The sequence below is a fragment of the Cyanistes caeruleus genome, chromosome 3 (assembly GCF_971803275.1).
Source record: "Cyanistes caeruleus chromosome 3, bCyaCae1.hap1.1, whole genome shotgun sequence".
Classification (NCBI taxonomy): Eukaryota; Metazoa; Chordata; class Aves; order Passeriformes; family Paridae; genus Cyanistes; species Cyanistes caeruleus.
This window is the reverse complement of record NC_141703.1, coordinates 59770886-59795848: the sequence shown is the minus strand read 5'-3', so window position 1 is coordinate 59795848 and position 24963 is coordinate 59770886. Positions and strand designations below refer to the sequence as shown.

Genomic DNA, 24963 nt, shown 5'->3' with positions numbered 1-24963 from the left:
TCTCTTGAGTGTAATAATGAAAGGAGTTTATTGAACGCCTGTGAGGTTGCTTTCTAATTGTGCGCATTAATCTGCCCATGCAAGCTGGCTGAAAATATAGAAGCAGATTGCACATGCAGATGGAGCACACAGAATGGAATGCAATAGACTTATACAAAACTGCATTTTCCTTAAAACTGGATTTATGCTTATTACTTCAGATAATAAATGAAGCTCACACCTAAAATAACATCCAGGAATACTGGATGCGTTGGTGGGAGGAACGAATAGACGAGCTGTGTTATTTCATCCAGTCAGGGAAACAAAAAAAAGCAGGTGGGTTGAGAGGATAGATTAGTTTTGAGTGTGGGTAGGAAGTGATGAAAATAATTCTGCTGAGAAAGTTGCTTTTTATTTTTCTTTAAACAACCTATCTTTATACTTTATTGAAGCCATATACCTCAAATGAACTAGTGCCACTTTTTTTGTTCTTATCCTCAAATTCAGGAACAGATGCTCAAGAACTTGCAGACAAGAAATCCTCCTAGCCAAAGATAGCAGTATTTGAAAACTATCATTAGGTTTGTCCAAGTCATCTGTACTATGATCTTGCATTCCTGCCAGTGAAATCTGTGAATACTGTATTAAGCTTGGTATGTGACTACTGGGATGATTTCTGTGAGGAAAGCAGGTGGACTAAATATCCAGAGAATGACATTTCTTCATCATAAAGGGCATTGTAAAAGAGCCATCAACATCATACATGAATTTGATGTGTTAATAATTTAATGTAAATTTTTACCATATAGCTTCCAACAAAAGATGGGTCCCCAACCTAGACACACTCCAGAAATGAACATTAGTTCATGCTGGAAATTCTGCACATGGCTGACATCTCTTTATTATTCTTACCCAAAAAGTGGACTCTGCCCTGCAGCTCAGGGTAAGAATTGAGGTACAAGAGAGCCATGATCCCTGTGGAGTTGAAGGCATGCTTGTTCCTGACAGACTAAGATGTTTTTACTACCTTGCCCCTCACCATGGTCCAGCTGTGGGAAACAGGGCAGTTGCGTGTAAACTTCTGAATTTATTTAAACAGAGTAATCTGACTGTGGCACATCTCTGCAAGGAGGAAGGGACGTGAGAGAAAGCATGTGTAATTGTGCACTAGCAAAAGCCACGTATCTTTGGTGGGATTATTTTCACAAATGGTATTATTGGCCCCCCAGCTTCATTCCCACTTTACCAAATTATTTTCAGTAGTGAAATTCCCACCTACACCTCTTCTTGGAGTCTATCTCTCCATGTTCCAATCAAGAATGTGTTGGAGAGCTTCTTCTATTTTAACATCTGGTTTTGTTATGCCAGTGGCCCCAGTACCAGCCAGCCTACCTTGTGGGTCACAGCAAATGCCTGACCAAGATACACGTGGCAATGCACAAGGCAGAGCTCTCACTGAGGAAGGAACAAGGGCATCAGTGAAAACACACCCACCATGGATCTTACTGAAATGAAAAGCAGCTTTTCTTCTGGGTAGGCTTTTGTAGGGTTATGCAACTGATCTTAATTTCTGCAATAGCTGAGGAATAGTTGTTATGCTTAGCCAATTAAGTATGCTGGAGTGGGAAGAAGTTGCTGGTGCTGCAAAAAGGTGTCTCGAATGAAATTTGGGGTTGAGTTCTTTGTTGTTTGATTGTTTTTCTTTTCTGAGAGGGAGAGTCCTGCTATTTTTAAAAATTGTCATGAAACTTCTGGGTAGATTTGTGAAACTAAGATTATATATGCATCATACACGGTTCTTAGTTTTCCAGCAGAATTGGAAGAAAATGGTGAAATGTCACTTTAGTGTTGCTTGCAGGCAATTAATTTGGAAACTCACGAGTCCGTGTTACTCAGCACTAAATGCTTCTTCTCTAGTCTTAGTGACTACTCAAGTTCTCTTCTCTTCTCAAGTACTCTCTTCTTTGCAATGACTATGATGATTTACCTGCTCTGGTGTTCTTTATTTCAATTTTTTTATTACTAATTTTGAATGACTCAGCATTTGTGCTTGTTCATTAGAGCAGGATTGTAATGGTGGAGATCCTGCAGCTTGAGAAAACAAGAAGTTCATGAGCTATCTTGTTTTCAAAAGCACTCAGAATTGGCCATTATATTTTACAAATTGTCAAGAGAAATAAATAGATTTATGATATATGCAAAAGTATCTTGCTGCTTTTTTTTCTTTTTTCCCAAACGTACTGGCATAAAAGCCAGTGTATTTTTTGATATATGGGTATTTCAATATCCATCAATTAAAGCAAAAGAATTAATTGCCACTGGTTCCATTGGGAAGAACTAATGAAGATTACAAGAAATCTTTTTAATTAATGCATTTTTAATGTTGGTCTTTAAAGAAGACCTAAAGCTGAGAACTTCATGTGTAGGCAGAAAAATTATTTTCTCTCTGTCTTTGTTCTGAGAGTAATACAGTCTCAAATGAAAGGCTTAGCAAGTGCTGCTGTGCAACTCCTGGACGCAGGAAAATGCAGGGTTCTGATTCCATATCCTCATTCATGCCCCTAAGGATGAATCCCTTTCAAGACTTTTGTTTCCTTGTAGATGAGACAGTACTTAAAAGCAGATGACACACAAAATTGAAGACCTTACTCTGCAGAGGATTTCAGACCTTGGATCCTGCAATGAGATCGTTGTGGGTCTTCAGATTTTTTGCAGTTGCATTCTGGAGTCAGCTGTGGAGCTGCCTGCTTCTCAGCTGTCAGAACTGGTGAACTTGTTGGAGCATGTGAACTCCACAGGCCAGAGGAACCTTGGCTCACTCTGGCTTTTATAACCATCCCCATATCTCACCCTAGAGGGAATGTGGACAGCATTTAGTCCCAAAGAGTAAGAAATGCATGTGGGCTCACAAGTAGCTTGTGAGTGCAGGCTGCCTCAATTACACCATTCACAGTGGAACACCTAGCAAATTCGTGGCTCTGCACTTTACACATACTTGTTGAGCTTCAAATAAATGGCTATGCATAGGAGCTTTTAAAAAAGGACTCTGCCTGAAGAGTAGCTGTGGAATGTAAAGCCATAGATCTGAGGATGCAGACAGCATCTGCAACATGGGCTGACTTCCACTGTAATGCACCAACCCCTTCTAGCACATAACTCGATGATCCTGGTAGCAGTTAGTATTTTCCCATGACAGCTCTTAATAGTTATTCAAACCCCAAATCCAGTATTGTGCTTCATTCCCCCACTTCTGCATCTGTACTGATAAATTAAACACTGTCAAACACTGTCACTTCTGAGGCCTGGGAGTACCTGCTTCCATTGCTAGAAAACTTTTTTATCTCCCAAAATGGTATGGCAGCATCTAAAATGCCTGTTGGGAGCTGTGGTTCATATTCATTCCTGGACAGAAGCCAGGAGTTATTTGTGAAAGTGCTGTCTGGGACAGGTCTAAACTACTCCAGAGTAGCTACCGCACTATAGATGGCTGAGTTCCCATGCTAAGAGTAGTGCTTGGTGCTATTGAGCACAGTATAGGAGGAAGCTGTTTTAATTAGTAGAGCAAAAGGTTTTTTCCCAGTGGTGTAATGGGAGACAGGGGTACCAAGACAAAATATCCTCGTAAGATCTCTCCAGCTTAACTGGAGTGTCAGTGGTTCTATTCAGACTGATGCTTAGGTGTAGTCAGAGCTCAGGCTAGCAGCCTACTAGTAGGGTGCCTTCTTGGTTGGTCTAAATCTTGTCATCTCCTTTTGCCTAGCTTTGTTTGAAGGGTATGAGGATTCTGCTGTATTCAAATCAATTTCTTCATCTCATACTCTCCTTAATGTTACTAAGCTTAGAGGAGCACATTTTAGCATTTTTGATTAGCCCTTGAAGTCTTAGCAAGTGAATGAGATGTTGTTCCAGCTGACTGTGTATTGATATGCTGATTTCCTTCTGGAGATACTACTTTCCTTTCCAGAACATTAATTGAACAGTAATCTCCCTGAATTCTCTTTCTGTGCAGCCTGGTTTAAGCTATGCTCTGCATTGTTATAACTGCAGGTTTAGTATTATGAAAAATACCATTCAAACATTGTCTGGCAGCCCTGAGTACATTGCTGGGTTTCCATAGAAATGGCACATAACAGATTAATATATATAAGACCTGACCTGTCTTTCATCAGAAAACTCAGAAATCTGAGTCCCTTTCTTGTGACAGGAACACTTCATTAATGTATTACTTAATTTGGTGAAGTCAGGTATTTCTCTATTCAAAGGCAGTGCACAGTCGTGCTGAGTAGCTTTATTTGCTTCCACTCTTTTCATCTTTTCTGATACTAAAACTGAGTAAGCTTTTCACCTAGCAGTGTACTGACCTGGGAAATTCAATGGTTTCTACCACATTTTTATGCAAATAATGAGAAATTCCACATACTCCATGCCATTGTCTTACTGTCAATAAGGAATTAGAGCATCTAGGTATAGTACCAAGTTGCCACATGTTTTTTTACAGACCTTCAACCCTCTCAAATATATTCCAGATTTTCTGTAGGAGTTCTTAGTCTTCCTGGTGTATAAAATTTATTATTTGATCAGTTTTATCTTAGGTAAGGAAACACAAAATCTTCAATTTAAATCTTCACATTCCCAAAATTATTCTGTGCCATCTTACCACTTAATAACTCGTCTTTTGTGAAAAAAAATTGAGTGCTTAACACTTGTATAAGAGGACGATTAATTTGTTCAACCTTTATATACAGGTACTTTGTAGATCAGGGAAATCAGTATTTCATCCGGTTCTTTCTTTATTGTGCATTCTCTGAGGTCTGTTAACTACCTAGGTGATGGAGGAAAGGGAGTGAACTGGAAATGGTGAAACTCTAAAAGCTTGGCTTGCTAGAACCTGAGCAAGTACTTCATACCTGAAGTGGTAACATGGTTTTGTATTGCATAGAGTAGCAGAGAAGAACTTGTGGCTTCTTGTTCTTTTTCCCAGCTTCTCAATATATCACTCCTCACTGACCAGCAGGATACTTTACTGATAAAGTATTTACTCACAGTTTTAGATCATGGAGTGAAATATAAAAACACACTTGGTAGTCTGTTTCAGCTGCTAATCAGAGTCACTCTTCAGCAGCCAAAGCTTTTTTCCTAAGTTTAAGTTTGGCAGTGGCATCTTCTCCCACACAGAGCTAGCTGGTTGCCCTGTGAGAAGAGTAAATCTTTGCATTCAATATCTCTTGAAGCACTCTTTCTGCTCTCACTTCAATGCTTTCATGTTTTCCAAAGCTGTACACAGAAATAAAATTGCCTCTTTCCTCTAACTCTGTTCCTTTGAGTGAGAAAAGACTTCAATATACGTGCCTGGGAGTGCAGGTTAAGAAACTGATTCCTCACCACAGCACACAAACTCCCATTCTTTGTTTTTGTTTGTGACCTAATTTAATTGTACTTGGTCAAAACTGTGAGCAAATTGATGCTACTTTGAAATTCTGGGTTTGTTAGGCATGCAGCTGGAAAAAGAAAATTGTCCTTGCCAGAATAAGAAGTGAAAATGTTGTGCATTAACTAAAGACAATAATTTTTTTCAATTGTACAAAATGCTTGAAAGCCTTCCTGCTTGATAAAGTAATCTGTTGTAAGGCTGCATTGCATTAACTGTGAAGGAAAATTCCCGAAAATAATCTTTTAAAGTACTTATCTGAGATTTATAGATCTTGTAGAAGGATTTGCAACATTTCAGTGAAGCTGAGTTGCATCCTCATGAAGTCCAGTGGTATGTGATTCTGTCTTATAGGAGCTTTACAATGAGGAAAGCATAGCCACTGTACACCCCAAGTGTGCAAATGACCATAACTGTTTGCTTAAAAAATCATCCCAGCAAATGTCTTATCTACTGTATGGGTTCTGTATCCTCTGACCCATTTGTCTGTTTCCATAACCTTTTTTTTTTCTACCTGTGATGTTTTTCAGCAGACACATGATAAAATGTCTAGGCTCAATTCCAAGGGTGGAATAAAAAGCTGTGTTTATCTTTATGGAAGCACTAACAATTCTATTTGGATTGAATTTCTTCACAGCAAAACCAATGAATTACTGAACAGATTGGACGTGGGTTTGCCAAAGAGTGATTCCTGTCAGATTGCTAATCCTGGCCCAGAATCTACAGCGTGGGTAAGCAAAACCATAGCGTGTGCTGTATTCTCTATCAACTTTCCAGGTGCTGTCAATAGTGTAATGTTGGAATATCCTAATTGAACTTAATTGCCAAGACGTAACTCAGTGAGTACCAAGGAGCCTTTCTTGGGTGAATGAGACTGCATACCTTGTCTCTTCCAGACTGGCAGGGTATTATGCATAGTAGAGGACTGCTCACAGATCTCTTTCTGATAAATGAGAACCAGATTTATATTCTGGTTAGGTGAGAATCTTACGTATGCCTTGTACCCATCCATTGGTGCTAAGCTTTTATGAAATCTCAGTTCATGTGAGCAGATGCTTTACTGCATTAAAAATCTAGTCAAAAGAGAAGCTAGTTTCTCACTGCATCCTAAAAGTGATTCCATACACTGCTTGGGGTCTTTGTCCCAGTTTGAACTAGTCTGGTAAGTATCAGTGTAATTAGGAAATAGATAAAGTATTGCTTCAATTTCAGTTTTCTAATTGATTCTAAGAGGCTTTTTCACATACAATTAGTCTCTTCATGTCTAAACCAAGCTTTCCTACTAATGTAAAAAGTTTCAGTGAGGAGTATTAACCCTGAGAGAGAAGTATTTCTCCTGTAGAGAGGTTTGTAATTGGGGAAGGACAGAGAACAGGGAGCTAGGTGGACAGAAATTTACATTGGGAAGAACTCAGCAGAAGTTTGGAACTATCTGGTCTGGGCAGCCCTCTGTTGTATACAGCCTTGAGCACCAGCTGCTGGGTAACAGGAAGAGAAGATCATCCTCAGATGCCTTATAAATGGGAAAAAAATCCTCCCTTTATAGAAATTTGCTGCCAACAGGGTATATGACACGTCTGTCTTGCCTCTAGTGTACCTCTTTCTGGTTTTCATTGCATGAAAAGGGAAGGTGATATTGAAAATAGGTTCCGTTCTCCTTTAGTTCTTCAGGATATTTTGTATCTCTGAAAACCTGAAAGACATTTTAGCAAATGTGGGCAGATTTATAGCTAGAAAGTGCCAATTTCTGCCCAGCACCGCTGGACAGAAGGTCAGTTGCAGGAGAGTGGCTTTCAGACTGTATTTTGTGGATAAACAACCAAGATGAAGGGATATGAAAAGGGAGAAAAGATGTCTTGAAGCCACTTCTACCTCCCTCTTGAAGCATCCAGCGCTCCAAACAGTGGGGAGTTTGCTCTTTGGTAGGGAAGGCCTAGTCCTGCAGCCTTTGTATGGTGTGAGCATTGAACTGTGAAGACGAGTGAGGTCATGTCCCCACGACTGATTTGGATTTCAGCATTTTGGTATGCTGTCTTCATAGCCATACAGAAGTGCGTGGATGGCTGAAGGAACACTGATCTCTTTCAGTTCTACAGGTCTTCTTTTTAGCCTTGGCCTTCTGCTTCACCTCCCTGTGCATGGGTTTCTCATTCCATGTTTTGACAGGTCTCTCAAAACCTTGTGCCAAATTACATCCCACAGTTCGTCTTTCACTCCACTAGTGTCCAAGCAGATAAAATACAACATTTATCTGTATTGCTCTTTAGTACCAGCTGACATTATACTTGTCCTTTGTGTGGCTGCATTTCTGTAGCTTTGTGAATCAAATAATCACTTGTTTGTAATGCAGCAATGAAGTTAGCAAAGTCTTCCCAGCCTGGATAAGGTCCTGTCTATAGGTATACACATGTCCTCTGAGCCAGGAATCCAAAGCACAATAAGCAGTGAGTTCTTATCTAAATAAACTTGGCATAGCACCAAAATGCAAAACCAGTAGGAAAACTAGGACTCTAATTTGGATGTTACCTTGAATGTGTCCTTTGCCTGGAGTAATTAAAAGATTCAGGAACAATGTATTTGAAGTAGTGAAGAGTTAAGCTTAGGATGTGCCTAACATGCATGCTAAAAGGGGGAATATATATACATGTATGTGATTTTTTAAAATTTGAAAATCTTGTTCTGAAAATGATCTGAGACAATGTGATGCAGATCAAAGTTTTTTCCTCTCACATAATTTCTTGGATAGTGATATTAATTTAGCACATCTAGCTCAACTATCCTTGCCAAATGTTACTTCACCTCCATGAACAAATTTGACTTATTTTGATTGACTCTGTCATTGATGACTTTTTGGCCCTGCTTATTTAATCAAGCTCATAATTAAATTTAATCCTGTCTTTCAAAGTGTGACCAATCCTGTGTAGATTTTTATTGTCTTCCAACTTGATTAACATACTCTCCACACAATTCTCAAAGCCATTAAGGAGAGTAATGAATAATATCAGAACCAGAATGAGTCTCCCTGGACACGTGTAGCAACTTCTCCTAGCTCAAAATTGAGCTATTAATAATTGCTTTCTCTATTCAGTCTTTTTAGCAAATTATGTGCCTGTTGTTCTAATGGTGTCATTCTGCACACATATATCAAGTTTTGGGAATGTTCTGTAGACCTGTAACAAATTCCTCGCTAAAGTCAAACCTGCACAATTCTTGTATTAAATTATTCTGGCTCATTTTTTAGTGTGCTACACTATGTCCCTGCTCAAAGACCTTACAGTAGAAGTTCCAGTGTATAATATCCTAAGGATCCTCAAAGACCCTAATTGTAGATTGACTTTCTGCAAACAATTGCAAATTGTGAAAGACCAGGGCTAGTTATAGTAGTATTGTAGTGTATTGTAAAGTTATTTTAAGGGGTAGTTATTGTATTGAAAACCTATTGCACAGTTAGTACATTATTCATGATGTGTAGTTCACATTTTTAACTTTCTTGATGCCTTACAAATAATGGCAGGTTTTATCTCTCCTGTTGCCCTACCTCCACAAAAAATCCTGTCTTCCCCTCTGTAACAAGACCTCCATTTTTCTTTTTTATCTTGGTAATATTTTCTTTTCTTTCTGCCCAGAATACCCCATCTCACTATCATATATCCTAACTGTGTTTTCTGTGTTTTGTGTGTTTTCTGCTCAGGGAATCTTTATGGTTGTCACTGGGACACAGAATAGCACTTGCCATGACTACCTGGGTGTGGTGCACAGGTGGATATTCAAACAGAGTGACTGAGAGGCTTTAGGCCACTTCTTGCTTAAATTCTAGTCTTGAGACTAATCTGTTTCTTAAGTAACTGGAATAATTTGACTATTTGTGTTTGTTAGTTACCCATATAACAATTTGAGAATAAGGTTTGGGAGTTTGGCCCCTCTCTCACCACACCAATATGTTTTTATTTTCTGCTGAACTATAGAAAAGAAGCCATGCTTACAAGCAAGCTCTTGGAGAGGAAGAAAACAGAAGATTAGAGGAAATGAAGCAAGAACAACGGAGGAAGGTAATTATACATTAACAGTTTGCATATTGTATCATTTTTGCATGCTGTGAAACCAATTAAATACATTGATTACTTGTAGCCTATGCACAGAGTTTCTCTTTAGCAAAAGTGATTCAGTCACTGTTTTCAAATATTGTGAGAGAGATGAGTCAAGCTGTAAAATTTGAACAGGGACAGGACAATTATCTTCTGAGTTCAAGGCTGTTTGCTTCTGGAAAATGAGCTCCTTTTCACTTCTCCACTTGAATAATTGTGCAGAGGGCTTTTTGACCACGGCAACCAGCTTCATAGGCTAAGGAAACCAGTTTACTCTTGCAGGCAGAAGTCATCTGACTGAGAAATCTAGGGTGATCTCTCTGAATTGTCTGTTTCTAGAGAACTGAGAGCTGCTTTTTCAAAAGGGGATGTGGAAATTCTCAGATTTGCTGTTAATTATAGTATGCCTCTCTGTGCCCTTGCTGACTACCTAGCTAAAGAGTTTTGAATTGTCTAAAAGGCAGGCATGTCATAACTGCAACTTTGGACTCCGTATTCTGCACATGCATCATGCATTGCCTGAAATGTGTAGTCTCTCTGGTATAGATTTGGGTACCATACCCACATAAAGTTACTCTACCAAGGATGATGGCACTGTGCAAAGTTACCGGTCTTGGCTCCAGGTCTGACTGTGAAAGTACAGGGAGAACAGCACTTGAAAATCTAGCAAATCATTTGAAAACATGTGAGCACATGCTGAGCCACTTGCTGTGCCTCTGCTGTTACTAACATACAAATTAAGATACTTCCTCAGTTGGAGAATTTTAGCAAAATAATTTCCATGCACTGAGTTTCTTCTAGAGCTGGAGAAGTTACTCATCCCCTCTCATGGATATCTTTCTTTGCATGTTGGGGTTGTGTCCTCATTTCATAGTATTCTAACAGCTATGATACTGGAAAAAAAGGTGGGGCAAAATGGAGCCTTGTAATTGCTATCCCACCAGGTACATGCTTATTCCCAGAGCCTATAGAGAAGAAAAATGTTGAAAGCCAGACTGGATAGCTGTAAGGCTGGTTTCTGTTGTAGTCTGTACATGGATTCTTCCAAAGAGAAAATCGTTACAGATGTAAATTAGCATGCCCCTAATTCATGGGTTTGGTTTAAGGGACTTGAGAAGAGCTGTATACTCTTCAGTGATTTCCATGGGTTGCTAAGGAGGTGTTGGCTGCTTCTAAGGCTGCTCTTGTTTGCTGTGTGGTTCCAAGGTCTCCTTGCCTTCACAGTTGCTGCTACCTATTGTGCAGAGTAATGCACTACTTACAAACCTACTGTAAATAATATGTATTTTAAAGGCTCCAATAATTGTCCCTCAGATATATGTTGGCTCGTTTCGACTTCAAACTAATATTTATTAAAGTAATTGTGAATTCTGTCTTGTGTGTACCTCCTAGCACAGTGTAGCTATAAAATGTGTAGGTATTGTCAGTTCCCTTTTTTCTTCTTCAGAACAGGTTTTAGTATGTATTGCTTGATTTAGAAATTTTCAGTACACTTTGAACACCGCATCATATACACACAATATATTTCAGAACATTACTCCAAGAGAGGAGTCGGCATATTGGAAAGTCAGATACTGACTTTTAATTTTCAGGTTGAATAGTTATTTAAAATAGTGAAAATTGAGGTTGGCTCTTTTATTTCTTAATCCTGTTTCTTCTTTTAGGGCTAGACAAATATTGATACACAACACATTCTCAGTTATTGATTTTCTCCATACATTTATTGCATAGTTTTTACTTAATGTTCCACTTAAATTGATTTAAAAAAAAAAATCTTGTATTTCCATTCAGTTATTGAAACTTTTATCTAACCACATCATTTTATTTTAGTTTCTATTCCTACTGCTATGCAGTTGCTATGGAAAATATGAAAAATGTGTCTGTTCCTATGCCTTCCCCCTTGCCCTGCAAGCCAAATCTACTTTGCAGAAAGATCTGCGACTTCTTGGGTGCATTGCAGGCAGAAGGAGCTGGGCAAACAAGCACATGTACAGAGCAGAGTCATACCAACTGTGTTTTCCTCACAGTTCTGGCTGAAATTGCATGAGCAAACTCTCCTCTGAAAATAATTCCCTTTGACACTGTTTATATACCTTAATACTACATAAGGCTGGTAGTCTGCTGTAGTGCTGGGAGCTTGTATATGTTTCCACCACACCATTTTCAACAAGTGCCATTTTCCCTCCTCACCCTGGGGAGCCCCAGGGAGCTGGAGGTGACACACCACATCACATACCCCAGATCTCATCCTCTGTTTGTACTCTGGAGAGGCAGGAGGCCAGGGACATGTCTCCTTCCTACCATGTGAGCATGACAGCTGTGTCTGCTCCTGTTGTCCCCCTCGGACACATCGGGAAATTCAAATCTGTGTTTTGGGACAAGGGGAAGCCAAAGTGTGTGTCTGGCACACCCCCTTAAATGTAAGACTGCAAATGTCTGAATCCTATAACTTCCCACTTCTTAAGTCACAAACAAATCATCCATGTGCTGAACAGAAAAACCAGTTCAGTTTTTAACATAGTGCTGCCACATAAGTAAAATGCTGCTGAGAGAAGTTCTGGTTCTAACTGAGGTTAACATCATGTGGAATTGATAGGGTTTGCAGCATAAATGTGTTAATTAAAAGTAAGTTTGTTTGTTTGTTTATTTGTTCGTTTTTCACTTTTATCTTCGCCAGGCTGAATTAATGGAATTTAAACAAAAGCAGGAAGATGAAACAAGGACAAGAGCACTTAAAAAGGAACAGAGGAGGTATGATGCAAAAAATGCAGAATACACTCAAATTGAATTTCCACCTGGAAAGGGTCTCAGAATTGCAGGCACTCATGCTTTAGAGGGCTATTGCAGTGAGGATCCCTGACCTCATCTCTGGTATCTCTGGTTTAGCTTTCCTTTCAAATGAACCACTAATGTCCACCATTACAACTGCTCACTGCATGCAGTATGACCCAGAGTGCCTTTCTCACTTTATTTATCCTATCAGCATAGGATACAGCATAGGGTAGAAAGGATTAGTAGTTTCATGGATGACTACTAGTACACTAGCTTCAGCTGGGACACACTTTACCTGTGTATGAACCTAGGTATCTATATATTTTTATATCTGTATCTTTTTTTTTATTTTAGAATGGTCTACTTTGTCCATGCTTCATCTTGTGGTTGACTGTCTCTGAGGTTAGCAGACAGCTAAATGTGGGATTTGATATCAATTCAGATGGAACCTGCAGTGCAGCAAGGCCTTCTGCAGCTGCATCTCTTTGCACCCCAGGCTGTGCCTCACTGCTGTGACCTCTCTGTGCTCAACAGTTCTCATCTTCCACTTCTGTTACTTAACTGACTTTTCATTACCCTGAAGCACAGCTTTATTCTCAGCTTTGTTTTCTGCTGGTAAAAAGAAACAATGCTCAGGCTCAAATGTAAAACCACCATTTGTTTATTTTTATTTTTTTAATCATTATGTAAATATTAAAAAAAAACTTCTGTAGGCAACCACTCTACAGACTGCTTTCATTTTTTTTTTTCTCTCCAGCAAAGACATTGAAATAATTACCCATAGAAGTTAATGAAGGATTTTTGATTCAATCCATCTCATATCCCTAGACAGAAATAACCCAGTATTTTGCTTCTTATCTCATTCTTACCAACATCCTTGTAAAACAGCAGTCATGTCCAAGCATGTGTGTCAGTCCTAAGCAGTAATCAAGGGGAAAGAGTTTTCCAAAGAATCATAGAATGGTTTGGGTTGGAAGGGACCTTAAAGGTCATCTAGTTCCAACATCCCTGCCATGTGTAGAGACTTCCACTAGACCAGGTTGCTTAAAGCCCCATCCAGCCTGGCCTGGAACACTGCCAGGGATGGGGCATCCACAGCTTTTCTGCGCAACTTGTACCAGTGCCTCAGCACCCTCATATTTCCTAATATCCAATCTAAATCTACCCCTTTTCAGACTAAAGCCATTCTCCCTTGCCCCTTACCACGTGCTCTTGTAAAAAGTCCCTCTCTGTCTCTCTTGTAGCCCACTTTAGATACTGAAAGGCTGCTGTGGGGTCACACTGCAGGCTCCTCTTCTCCATGCTGAACAATCCCAATGTGAAAATATTTAAAACAAATTGAAGAAAACTCTCTCTGTATTTGTCCATGTTTTCCAGATTGATAAAGCAGTGCAAGAAAATGCTAGAATTTCAGAGCTAGATGGTAGAAAAAGTTGTCAGCTGCATAAATTGTCTCTATTAGTAACAAGCTTAAGTGGGTTTTTACATTTTTATTAGGAAATCAGTATTTCTAGAAACTTTCCTTGTGCACTGAAGGCTGAAAGATCACCTAAGGTGAATTTTCAAGATATGTAACCTCCCTAAAAAGGTGGGTGGTGGCACACAGGTCATCTTTCTATGGAGAATTATAGTGTATTATGCACAGCAGTGTAGACAGCTGTGTGCCTTAGACAGCGCACAGAGGTGTGCCTTTTAATCCCAATAGGCTGATCCCAGGATAAGGATGCATCTGGTGAATTGAAAATTCAATCCACCTGATCTCATGCCTGTCCATGGTTATTCAGCACAGGCTTGAAAAATATAGAAGATATAGGGCACTGAACAGATGGGAAGGGAAAGCCACTCACAGAATGTTAAATTTCAATAGTTTGTGAACTTCTCAGGTGCCTTCAGTCATTATTCATTTTTTATTGTACTTTAAGGGTAAATAATGCTTTCCTGGACCGACTCCAAAACAAAACACAGTCTAATAATATCTACCACCCTGGAAATACTGGACTACCTCAACAATGGCATCTTGGTAAGTTATTTGGTACAGAATGTAGAAGCAATGAGATTGTTTAAATGTTGAATTTTTCTCCAGACACTATTGTGTGTCTGTGTGTGTTTAGCCTGCCTGATAGAACTTACAGCCCTTGCTGGATGTCCTCAGTACCTTTCAAGAAGAAATTCTGTCTAAAATATAAGTTGTTCAAATGGGAGAAGAAAGGAACAGCTGCTCCTCCAGCAGAACCCAGTGGCCTTGTGTGTGAGGCACTCACTTCAAGGGGCCACATCCAAGGCACTCCCTTAAATTCAGTACTGGGATAGTGAAATCACTTGGGATTTTTTTTAAGTCTTTGAATGAAAGATGCTTGGATATGCTGTAAATACTTTAATATGATATTGAAGTTGGAAGGAAAAAATCCCAAATTTCTATATCTATCTGTCTATCTATCTATCTATCTATCTATCTATCTATCTATCTATCTATCTATATCTTTCCATGTATAGCTGTTCATTTTTTACCTATATAAAATTATGACAAAGAAGACTCAGCTACATTTGATTTAAAATCAGTATTTGTAAGGATTCTTTGAAGAAAAGATATCTTGACCATAATTTATTAAACATCCATTCATTTTTTCAACTATCATAATGAGATATTAATGTGACTGTTGTTTACAATTTCACTTTTCAATGTAAAAAAAAAAAAAAAATTATATAGGTTCCCCATCATAAATTTTCCCTTAGATTGAAATTCTATTGATGGAAGGACCCTAGTACAGAAATGGAAGAGTTAGGAAGACTAAGAAGCAAAATGATGAGAGTCTAGGAGTATTTAGTGTGTGTGATAATGTAGATAAAGGTGTTTAGCTGATAAAATGTAAAATCTTGAATTGGATTAGTTGGTGAAGGTGTGTATGTTGGCCAGTGAATACCAGAAAGAGTTCAGTTCAAGCATTTCCAAAGTCAAGGCATGGTTAAAAAGCAGATATTCTTGATAGTGGAATTTTCCATGTACTGGAAATGGGAAAAGGATGTCTTCATTACTACAAGCTTTGGGCAAGCCCTGGGCTCAAGAACCTTGTACTAGTTCTTGGTCTTGGTGAGAGGAGACAGGACAGGTTAGCTCAACCTCCGACAAGGTCTGTGAGCAGGCATTAGCAGCTTTACTCATCTGAAACACGTCAGGCAGCCCAGAAACTGATGGAAGACAAGTTGCAGATGTCCAGGCTAGCTAAAGAGTGTCAGTGAGAGAGCAGAGTGTATGGCAGGCCTGAGCCACCTCCTGAAGGACAACAAGTCTGCAGATAGCAGAATTAGAAGCTGCAGGTAGGACACAGCCACCTGATACGCAGTGAAAGTGCAAAAGGTAAAGCCTGATGCATGGTGCCTGGTTAACAAAGGCAGCAAGGGCACTTTGTGTCTTTTATCCCCATTTGTGTACTGTTTCCTGATAAACTCCAAAGGAAATGCATAACACAGCCCAGAGCCCCAATATCTTACTCGAGCATCTCCATCAGAGCACCTGCCTTCACCCCTGGAAACCTTGCCATTGTCTGCAGAGGGGGCAGGGGCTTGCCTTTAGCCAGATGCACATGCCCTCTTTCACAGCGTGGGTGTTGGTTCCAGGAAACGAGAGTGCTCAGCCCAGGCACAGTTTTAACAACAGATGACTCAGTGGTGTGTGCAGCCAACCCATGTGAGGGGGGAGTTTTACATATATATTCAAAGAATGCATCAACACAAATGCAATAAAACCCCATGTATAGAAGTGATAAATCTACTGCTCTGTTATTTACTTAATGACTCCCAAGGAGCCTGCCTTCTGTTGGGTAATGCTAGATCTATTTTGCCTTTATGTTATAATGTGAGATTTGAAGCCTAAACAGAGCAGGAAAAAATTAAATTATGAAAGAATATGTCATAATGGATAGGAATTTAAAAATGAGTATTGGTAACAAGTACAAGAAAGAAAAATAATCTCTTAAAAGATAGGCTGGAGGCAGCAATCTTAGTGCCTTTGATTATACCAAAATTCTTCTCCTTTCCTTTGGGATTTTAAACAAAAAGGACTGAACTCCAGGCAGGGCTTACAAGTCATGTAGTCTGCAGCCTGGCATTTTACATTACAAGGGAACTAACTGAAACAGGTCAGACTATATACTAAGATTAAAAGAAGTTAAAAAGGTTCCCAAAGTAAAGACCTGAAGGTAATTTTTGAGCCTGTTCCATCTGTGCAGTGGCACCAAAGAGGAAATATTTGTTCTCTTTCGTGCTTGTTTGTTTTTTTTTCCTGTTTGAACTCTTTACAGTCACGGCAACTTCACACTTAACAGAAACTGAAAGTTGTGCTCTATTGTCGATGCACCTACTCTATTTTTCACTGTTAGTTCTATTAGCCTGGTTTCCTGAAGAAATGAAGTTTGTACAATCACGCTGTCTGTCTGCATGTAATAAGGTTTTCCAGCTGCTGGCCAATCTTAGCCAAATTTAAAAGGGATTATAAGTCTCAGAGATAATTAAATTTCTGTGTGTTTTGAGAAAAGCAGTGACTAGCATAGGAGACAGCCTAAAACAGTGCCTGCTCTGAGGGGTGGTGCATTCTCTGCATTATTTGACTGCAGCCCTCTGGCAGATCAGCGTGGGCAGAGCTCCAGAGCAGCTGCAGCTCTGCCCTGGTTTCCTGGGGGCTAGGGGATTCAGGAAGGGACTTGGGTATCACAGAAGGCATGGAGAAAAGGGGAGGAGGCTGAATATACTGCATATGTGTGGGCAGAGGGCAGGAGAGCAGTTCCATTGTCCAATTGTCCCCTAAGCAATAGGAAATGAGTTTTCATTTATTCAAATGCCCTCCAGACATTTTCTGTTTTATTAGGAATATTTATAAGCTGTTGTATCATGAAGGATCTTCATGAATGTAATTTTTTCTGCCATTTTGATTATAAATGTCAGGGCACTCTCTGGGTGGCTATGTAGTTTCCTTTTTTGATGGGTAAACAACATAAAGATGTTCCACTTCTGTCTGTGAGCTACTGCACCCTTGAGAAAGCTCCGAGTCTTGCTGTATGGTATCAAAAAAGTTTTAATGCCCTTTGCACTGCCTTTGACATAAGGATAAACCTTTTAGGATAGGAGGATAACCATTGTCCCTTCAATATCAAAGTTTAATAAATAAGGTTTTGTCATGGGATCACAAAATGGTTTAGGTTGGAAGGGACCTTCAAGATCATCTGGTTCCAACCCGCCTGCCTCAGGCCCAGGGACACCTTCCATTAGACCAGGTTGCTCAAAGCTCCAGCCAGCTCGGCCTTGAGCACTTCCAGGGATGGGGCATCCACAGCTTCTCTGGAGAACCTGCTCCAGTGCTTCACCACCCTCACTGTAAAGAATTTCTTCTTAATTTACGCATTACTCAGCCAGGACTTAGAACTGAGACAGTATTTGTTCACTGTTATGGCACAAATGATCAGTAAAACACTTTTGTTGTTACAAAAGAATGACTTTAAAACAGCTGCACCTTTTGTTTTCCACTGCCTTGTGAGATTTGCCCATATTCAGGGATGTAGGGATTTGCAGAGACCATAAGCAATGCATGCCAAGCCTGTAACAGAGACATTGTTAATTTTTTGCATGAAAACAGAGCACTGTCAAGTACCCTTTTGTTTATTCTGTAAACAGGGAGAGGTCACATCATGAACATATGAAATTTATAAGTCTACTCTTCTTTAATGAAATACTAGTTGTCTTGCTGAGCCATAGCAAACCCAGGACCTAGAAGGCAAGGTGACATATTACATATTCCTTTCTTATATGTCCATTATATCCAGTGTGATGCATAAGAATGAGAAATGCTCCCTTGGATGCTGACTCTGCTCTTTCAGTGGGTGCATAATTTTAGATATTTGCTGTAGAAAGCAACTATGCCCTGAATACACAGGTGTAGTGGGACAGGAAACCCCATTCTCTTCCTTTCCCATGTGCAGAACAGGAACTCAATAAGATGCTGGATAAATTTCTTTTGAGGAAATATGATTTACAGATAAAACTATTTTAAATAAACATGATTTGTGGGTTGCACTTTGTTTAGTTCTTTCAGAATGACCCATGGGAAAGTTTCTTTGGAGTCTCAACCAGTACTTGATTTATGCTATTTGTGATCAGTTGAAGGGGGAACAAGTCATGAAGTTTACTGTTGCACAGCAAAAAGAGCCACAGCTCAAAGGCCCCTGAAGCCACAAGGCCAGCATGCATGCCACAGGTTTCTGTAAACAATCCATCTTTAATATACTTTCAGAAGGATCAAGTTGCATAAAAATGCTGGTTTCTCAAAACAAAGAAAAAGCTTTCGCTTAACATGGGAATGTTGAGAAAATAATATTTGTATAAGAAGGTTCTAGAATGCAATCCACAGTGGTTACATTTGTTTAAATGAATAATGTGATTTGCTAACTTAGCTTTAACTTGGTTAGTCTGTGTGCAATCTGAGTTGAAAAGATTATTAATTTGTTTCCTAAAACTGGCTGTTTTCTTATTTGCTGGGATTTTCTTTTTACTGAGAACAACATGCTTATCCTTCCTGGCAGAAAATATGGAAACTACTTAGCAGAAGTATCAGCATCAATAAAGGGACTTCACATGAGTATGTCCAGGCAGGCTATAGCTCAGTTTAGCAATTTACAGCCTCTGGCAAGGCTGTCAAACATCATATGCAGATGTGTTCCACCTGCCTTGATCTTGAGCTCAATCATTCTTTGCTCTGAGTCTCGTCCTAAATGAGAATAGTGGCAATCTGGGCAGGAACAGAAGAAACTTCTCACTCTTTCAAATTGTGTGAGGTTAAGGATTGAAGTATCTGAAGATATTTGAAATACTTTTAGATTTTTTTTTCCCTAGCAGAAGCAAGATATGTTTATCTCTTGAGTCAATACATCCTGCTATTTATTTAGAGTTCCAATCAAATATGTTTCTTCCTAGGACTGGAATCTTGCAGAAGGGCTTGCTTGTTATTTTAAGTGGAGTTTCAAAAGGGCTTCAAATAATTAAGAAAGCTCCACACAACTAGAAAACCATAATTCCCTGCATAAATATGTGATTGTATTGCACATTATACCATACTAATGCATTTTTTTTCTTTTATCCAAGAGTCAAACTACTTGGAATAAAAGAGGAGCAAGGTAAGAATAATAAATTTGTTTGTTCTTTTTAGGACCAGTATTAATTTAGCTTTGAATTTGACATCTCATTATGATTACTTACATAGTTTAATTTTGAAACAATATGAAAAGGGATCTTAAAATGTATGCATTCCAGCACTGTGTTTGGGGGCCATGCAATGGTACATACCTAATCTGAAACATGATTTTTGTAAAGAATCACATAACATGTTTTGCAGGTAAGAAGAATAGATTATGGCATTGAAGGCATCTTCTGGGAGTGCCTTGATATTTAGGCTAAAACTTCACTGCAGCCATGTTCTCTGCATTATAGACTGTGCCTAGACAAACCTGAACAGCTGAGGAGTGTGGCTGGAAGTGCAGGAGGTGACCTGTAAACTTCTGGTGTTCTTAAGTGAAAGGGGATACTGTCGTGGGCCATGCTCTTCCAACTATTTCTCATGAACAGAAAGGGAGAGTGTTCATATCTGTGGAGGCTCTCAGGAAAACACCACTATTGAATCAGAGAAATCAGGCCCTCTGTTTTAAAATGTGCTTTTCTTAAGGCCCACTGCAGCTGTGTTCCTATTTGAAAGGGATCCCCTACTCTGATTCTCAGTTCTGATACAAGTATGTCTGCAGAGCCTTTACTTCTAGGCCTGGAGACTTTTGAAGCAAGTTTAGGTACTGACAAAGATTTTTTGTTCCTTAGGAGATGGCTTCAGATAACTCTTTTTATTTTTTTATTTTTTTTTTTTTGAGAGCTGGCATTTTATTAAAACAAATTTAAAATAATCAAGTTTTTAAAAGCCTCTTGCTTCCAACACTTCTCCCATAAATCTAGATATTCTTATGTGACTTTCTTCATCATTTGCTACTCCAACAGTTATGTTAATATTTTTGCAGCAGGGCTTTATTCTGAAGACAGTATGTAAATAATATTGTTGACTCCCCATGAGTTGTCTGTTCAGTTTTATGAGAAGTAAAATTATTACTAAAAAATTTCCTCAAATTCACTAAGGAAAGGACAATGTGTAGATAAAGGCAATTCCCTGGAGGGGCAGAAATGGCTATTTTTTGCAGTCCACAGTTCTTTTAGGTTTTATAACCTGTGGACAGCTGAAGGAGTTCAACACAGTGGATCCTTTGTTGTTTTTCACCATATTTACAATACCAATAATGTATTTACTTATGAAGTGTTCACGAAATATGGATGGGTGTATTTTTAAGCCTTGCATAACTCTTGTTCTGAAAACACATTTCAGCCTGCTATGTTAATATATTGTTCAAAGAGTTATTAATACGTCTGCAGATAATTAGGACATTTTGTGAATTAAATTTACAAAAAGATAGAAATCCCTTCATGAAGGCTTTACATAATTAAAAGCTAAAACCTGTTGGAAGAAAAGGAAGACTTTATTTTCCAGTGGACTTAATCCCTGAGAAGCTGACTTTGAATTTTGTTTTTGCTGTAAAAGATAAACCTTAATTCTGTTTTTTCTCTCTTGTTACAGGGTATTGCAGAAATATTCACTTTTATCTGGCCTAGGCCGAATGACCTCGTAAAAGCTCCAAGAAACTGCTCTTTATTGCATTTCTTTTCTTACTCTGACTTCAGCTGCACACTCTTCATAAGCAATCTGCAGAGACTGGTTTTCAGATGTCATTATTCATGCATACATATTTGAAACAGCTGATTATGAAAGTCCTTTTTAATTTTTTATAAGAATACGTGTATTTTTTTTTTTTTTCATAAATTGTTTTGCCTCTTGGAAAATGTAATTATCCTGGTCTTCCTGATCTCTAGAAAAGAAGACATAAGTGACTGCAGAAACTGTAGTAATATATGTGTTTACTTGCTACTCTATATGCAGAAAAAAAACATTTCAGAGACAATCTAAAAAAGCAGGTAGAGAGTTTTCTTTTGGGAAGGGAAGGAGAAATGTTGCTGGGGTTTTGTTTGTTTTCTATTTGTTTTTGTGGAAGTTTTGTGAAATTATTTTACTGTTGTACTCAACAGCAGACACTCAAGAAGAAAAATATGCATTGTAGATGGTATCTTTTAAATAACTTCTTAGAAAAATACAACACATGAAAGAAATAAATACAGTTTGAAATAACACTGAGGTGTATTTGATCTCTCCATATGTTTTGTGATAGGATCTTTTCTCTTTGCCTGTTTTACCATGGTAACTTCTGTCACAGGAGTGGGGAACACTACTCCAACATTAGCTTTAGTTTCCTGCTTTTCTTTGTCCCTCTAGCCCAGTGGAATTTAATTTCTGTCTCCTTGTCCCTGAGACAGATGACAACATGCTTTGTAAAAGTCACCTGCATGACCAAGATACTTCTAATGTAAAAGAAGGGTTCACTGTACATGTTACATAAACCACACAGAGAAGAAAAAGTATCTGTGGCATTTTTAAGTGTGTCTTAGGCCAAGCTAAAGGTCTCCTGAGCAATTTTGTTCAGCATGCAGGCATACCATGATATAGCCCTTGCAATATGGGAGCTTCATAATGAGTCACCTGAAGGTTTCTTTTGAACCATGGATGTTGCAATGTTTGCTTTCCCTTGTGGGAGACACTCTGTAGTTTTCTTTGGCTCAAAGGATTGCTCAAATCTCTCATACTGCTAGCTAGCTGATGTTCATAGGAAATTCTGGAGAGCTTGGCAATATTTTCTAGTTTAGCCTTTTTTTAGGTAATAATTCCTGGGAAAATTCCTTGGGAACAGTTTTCCATAGCTACACAGTGGTACTGTATTGCAAGTGGAATTTGGCTGTTCCATTGGACTTCTTTGAAAATTAAATTTATCTCTCCTTCCAAGAAATCCCTCACCCAGCCTTCTGTGGTAGATTATAGGGCTGGGGCTAAATGTTTGATGTCTGCATAGTGGGCAATGTATAAATGCATATATACATATATAAATATATATATATATATTTATAAAAGGAAATGTCTTTGCTGTAGTCAGCCCCCCTGGTATTGTACTCTAATGGGACTCACACTTGTAGGAGGTCTTTTAGAAGCTGTGAATCCAAAGGGAGGGGAAGTCACTATTGTCCCCAAAAAGCTGAAATTCAGTCTGTGTTTCTATGTTTCTGTATCCAAAGAAAAAACCTTTTTATTAACCTTCTACTTTCCCATTCAGGAGCAGTGATGTCAGGTCACCTTGAGTAACCTCTTCCATTAAGCTTTTCTACTTTCTTTTGGCTGTCTTCAAAGATGAAACTTGATCACAGTCTTCAAAGTGCTTCCTCTTATCCAGCATTTCAATCTCTTATTTGAAATGCCATCTACAAACTATTTTAGACATAAACTATTCCAGCCCTTTTAATGGAGGAATATCTGAATTTTCCCTCCCCTATCTTTCTGAACAGAACAAACAAATCTGTATGAACAGTGGCCCAGGAAGTGTCTTTGACAGCCATACCCTGCAATGGAGATGATAAGAAGTTACATCCATTCACAAATTGATGTTAGCAGGATGTCTGGAAAATGCAGTTGGAAAGCTTCCAGTATCTCAGAATTACCGCCTCCATACACACATACCCTCCCCAAACTGTGAGTTTGAGACCAAAGGACTGTTACAACATCTCTTTAAAGGCATTATAATGAGATAAACTGGTGGTAGACTGGGAAAACATCTTCAGGTTTGTTGAGAGTTAGGAAGTGATAGTTTGGCATCTATTAGATGCAAACTTTTGATAAAGTTTTATCAAACTTAAATAGTTCCTCTAGTTACGCCAACTGAACTAATTATCTTTGTGCTGTGGCATAAAACCAGATTTTATTACTGCATAACAGTAAATGGAGGGTTTGGGTTTTTTGCTTTTTGTTTTTAAATTGTTGTCATGATATAATTTGTGCTGATGATTTCCTTTTAATGTCAGAAAAATCTTGCAGCAGGGAGTTGTCTGGGTCTGGAAATTTCAAGAGGAAATCCCTTTGCTTTTTCATTGAGTCAAATTCATTTTAACAAACTGACTGAACCATTATAATCAGCTATTCTGAATTCCAGTATAAATTAACAGCAAGAGTCCTATGTTTAGATTTAAGGTCTGCCTAATTCAGAAACTACCTCCCTAGGAAGAAATGAAGTATTCACTTAAGGACTTACAGAACTGATTCTCTGTTATGTACCCAAAAGTTGTTCCAATGGTTTATCTATCCCTACTTTTAAAAATATCTTCCTGACTCCTAGTACAAACTTAGCAAGTTTCATAAAACTGTTAATGAATTTTTTTAAGGCTTTACTTAGTAAATTACAGAGTTTTCTGCTCCTGAGACTCTTCTTTTTCTTAATGTGCATAATTTGGACTGCTTCATTCAATCTACAGGCTTTGTTCAACTTTTATTTTAAAAAATATCCCAGATTTACAGAAAGCCTTTGATGCAATTGGATTTGGAGTAACTGTATCTTCTTTTTGGTATGTGCCCCACTACTCAGACACTAAGACAGAATATTATTAGCTACTAGAAAGGGAGTTAATCCATAGCTTACATTTTATGGTACTCATCCATGTTCAGTTCACGCCTCTGCATCAAGAAATCCAAATCCTTGTCTCCTGTCTTGGAGAACATTTTAACCACTGGGCTCTTTAGAGTAGTTCTCAGCACTCAGGCTCTGGTGACTGTTCTTTATGCAAAAGAATAGAAATTCGTGTGAAATGAGAAGGCAACATGGCTTTATTTATTCCATGAGCTGGATGTTACTGCTGTGGCCCATGCCATGACTCTGCTCTCTGTCATAGTCTTTGGAGCTCTGAGCAGCCTGGTCCAATGGAGGGTGTCCCTGCCCATGCTAGGAGGTTTGCAGCTAATGATCTTTAGGGTCCTTTCCAACCCAAACCATTCTATGATTCTATGATTCTAATGGTTTGCTCACATTGGCTCCTTCACACTTCCAGATTTTATTTTTCGCTCCTGGAGTACAAACTGTCTGACAGAAATCCGTTCCACTCCCTCTCTAAGTATTCCTCCTCATTGGCTTCAGTCATTACCCTTTTCTTGTAATCAATGGGTTCTTCCCTAATACTCTTGGCTACTTCAACAGACTCTTTTTCTTCCATATCCTCTGGAATTAAAAATGGAAACAATACTATTGCTATTTGCTGCTTCAATGTAACATTTATTCCTTTGCAATCATTTATCTTTTCCTTCTGATGGACCAATATGTTTTCTGGACTCCTCTCTGTGTCCCCTATTTATCCTTTTCCATCTTGGCATGGGGCTGCATTAGGAACAGCATTGCTAGTGGGCCAAGGGATGTGATAGTTCCCTTCTAGTCATCTCAGTGAGACACATCAGGAGTGCTGGGTCCAGTCCTTGGCTCCCCAATATCAGAAAGACATGGACATACTGGAGTGAGTCCAGCAAAGGGCCATGAAGCTGGTGAAGGGACAGGAGCATCTTTGATATGAGAACTGACTGAACCAGCTGTGAGTGTTCAGCCTGCAGAATATAAAGCTCAGAGAGATCTCATACTTGTGAGTAAATATTGGGAATGGGGGGGAGTGAAGTACATGAATTCAACAGGACAGTGGGCACAAGTTAAA

General features: G+C 38.8%; 1 protein-coding gene across 3 annotated transcripts in view; it reads left to right on the top strand.

Annotated features, from left to right (window-relative positions):
• EPSTI1 (epithelial stromal interaction 1) overlaps positions 1-21525 on the top strand; it is a 49325-nt gene extending 27800 nt beyond the window's left edge. For all 3 annotated transcript variants that reach the window (XM_086881217.1, XM_023935712.2, XM_086881218.1), the window contains 6 exons: positions 6045-6138; positions 9373-9456; positions 12170-12243; positions 14187-14284; positions 19393-19424; positions 20918-21525. In XM_086881217.1, coding sequence (XP_086737343.1) covers positions 6045-6138; positions 9373-9456; positions 12170-12243; positions 14187-14284; positions 19393-19412 — 370 coding nt within the window. In that variant the 3' untranslated portion in view covers positions 19413-19424; positions 20918-21525. The remainder of the gene's footprint in view (positions 1-6044; positions 6139-9372; positions 9457-12169; positions 12244-14186; positions 14285-19392; positions 19425-20917) is intronic.
• Positions 21526-24963: the final 3438 nt, after the last annotated feature.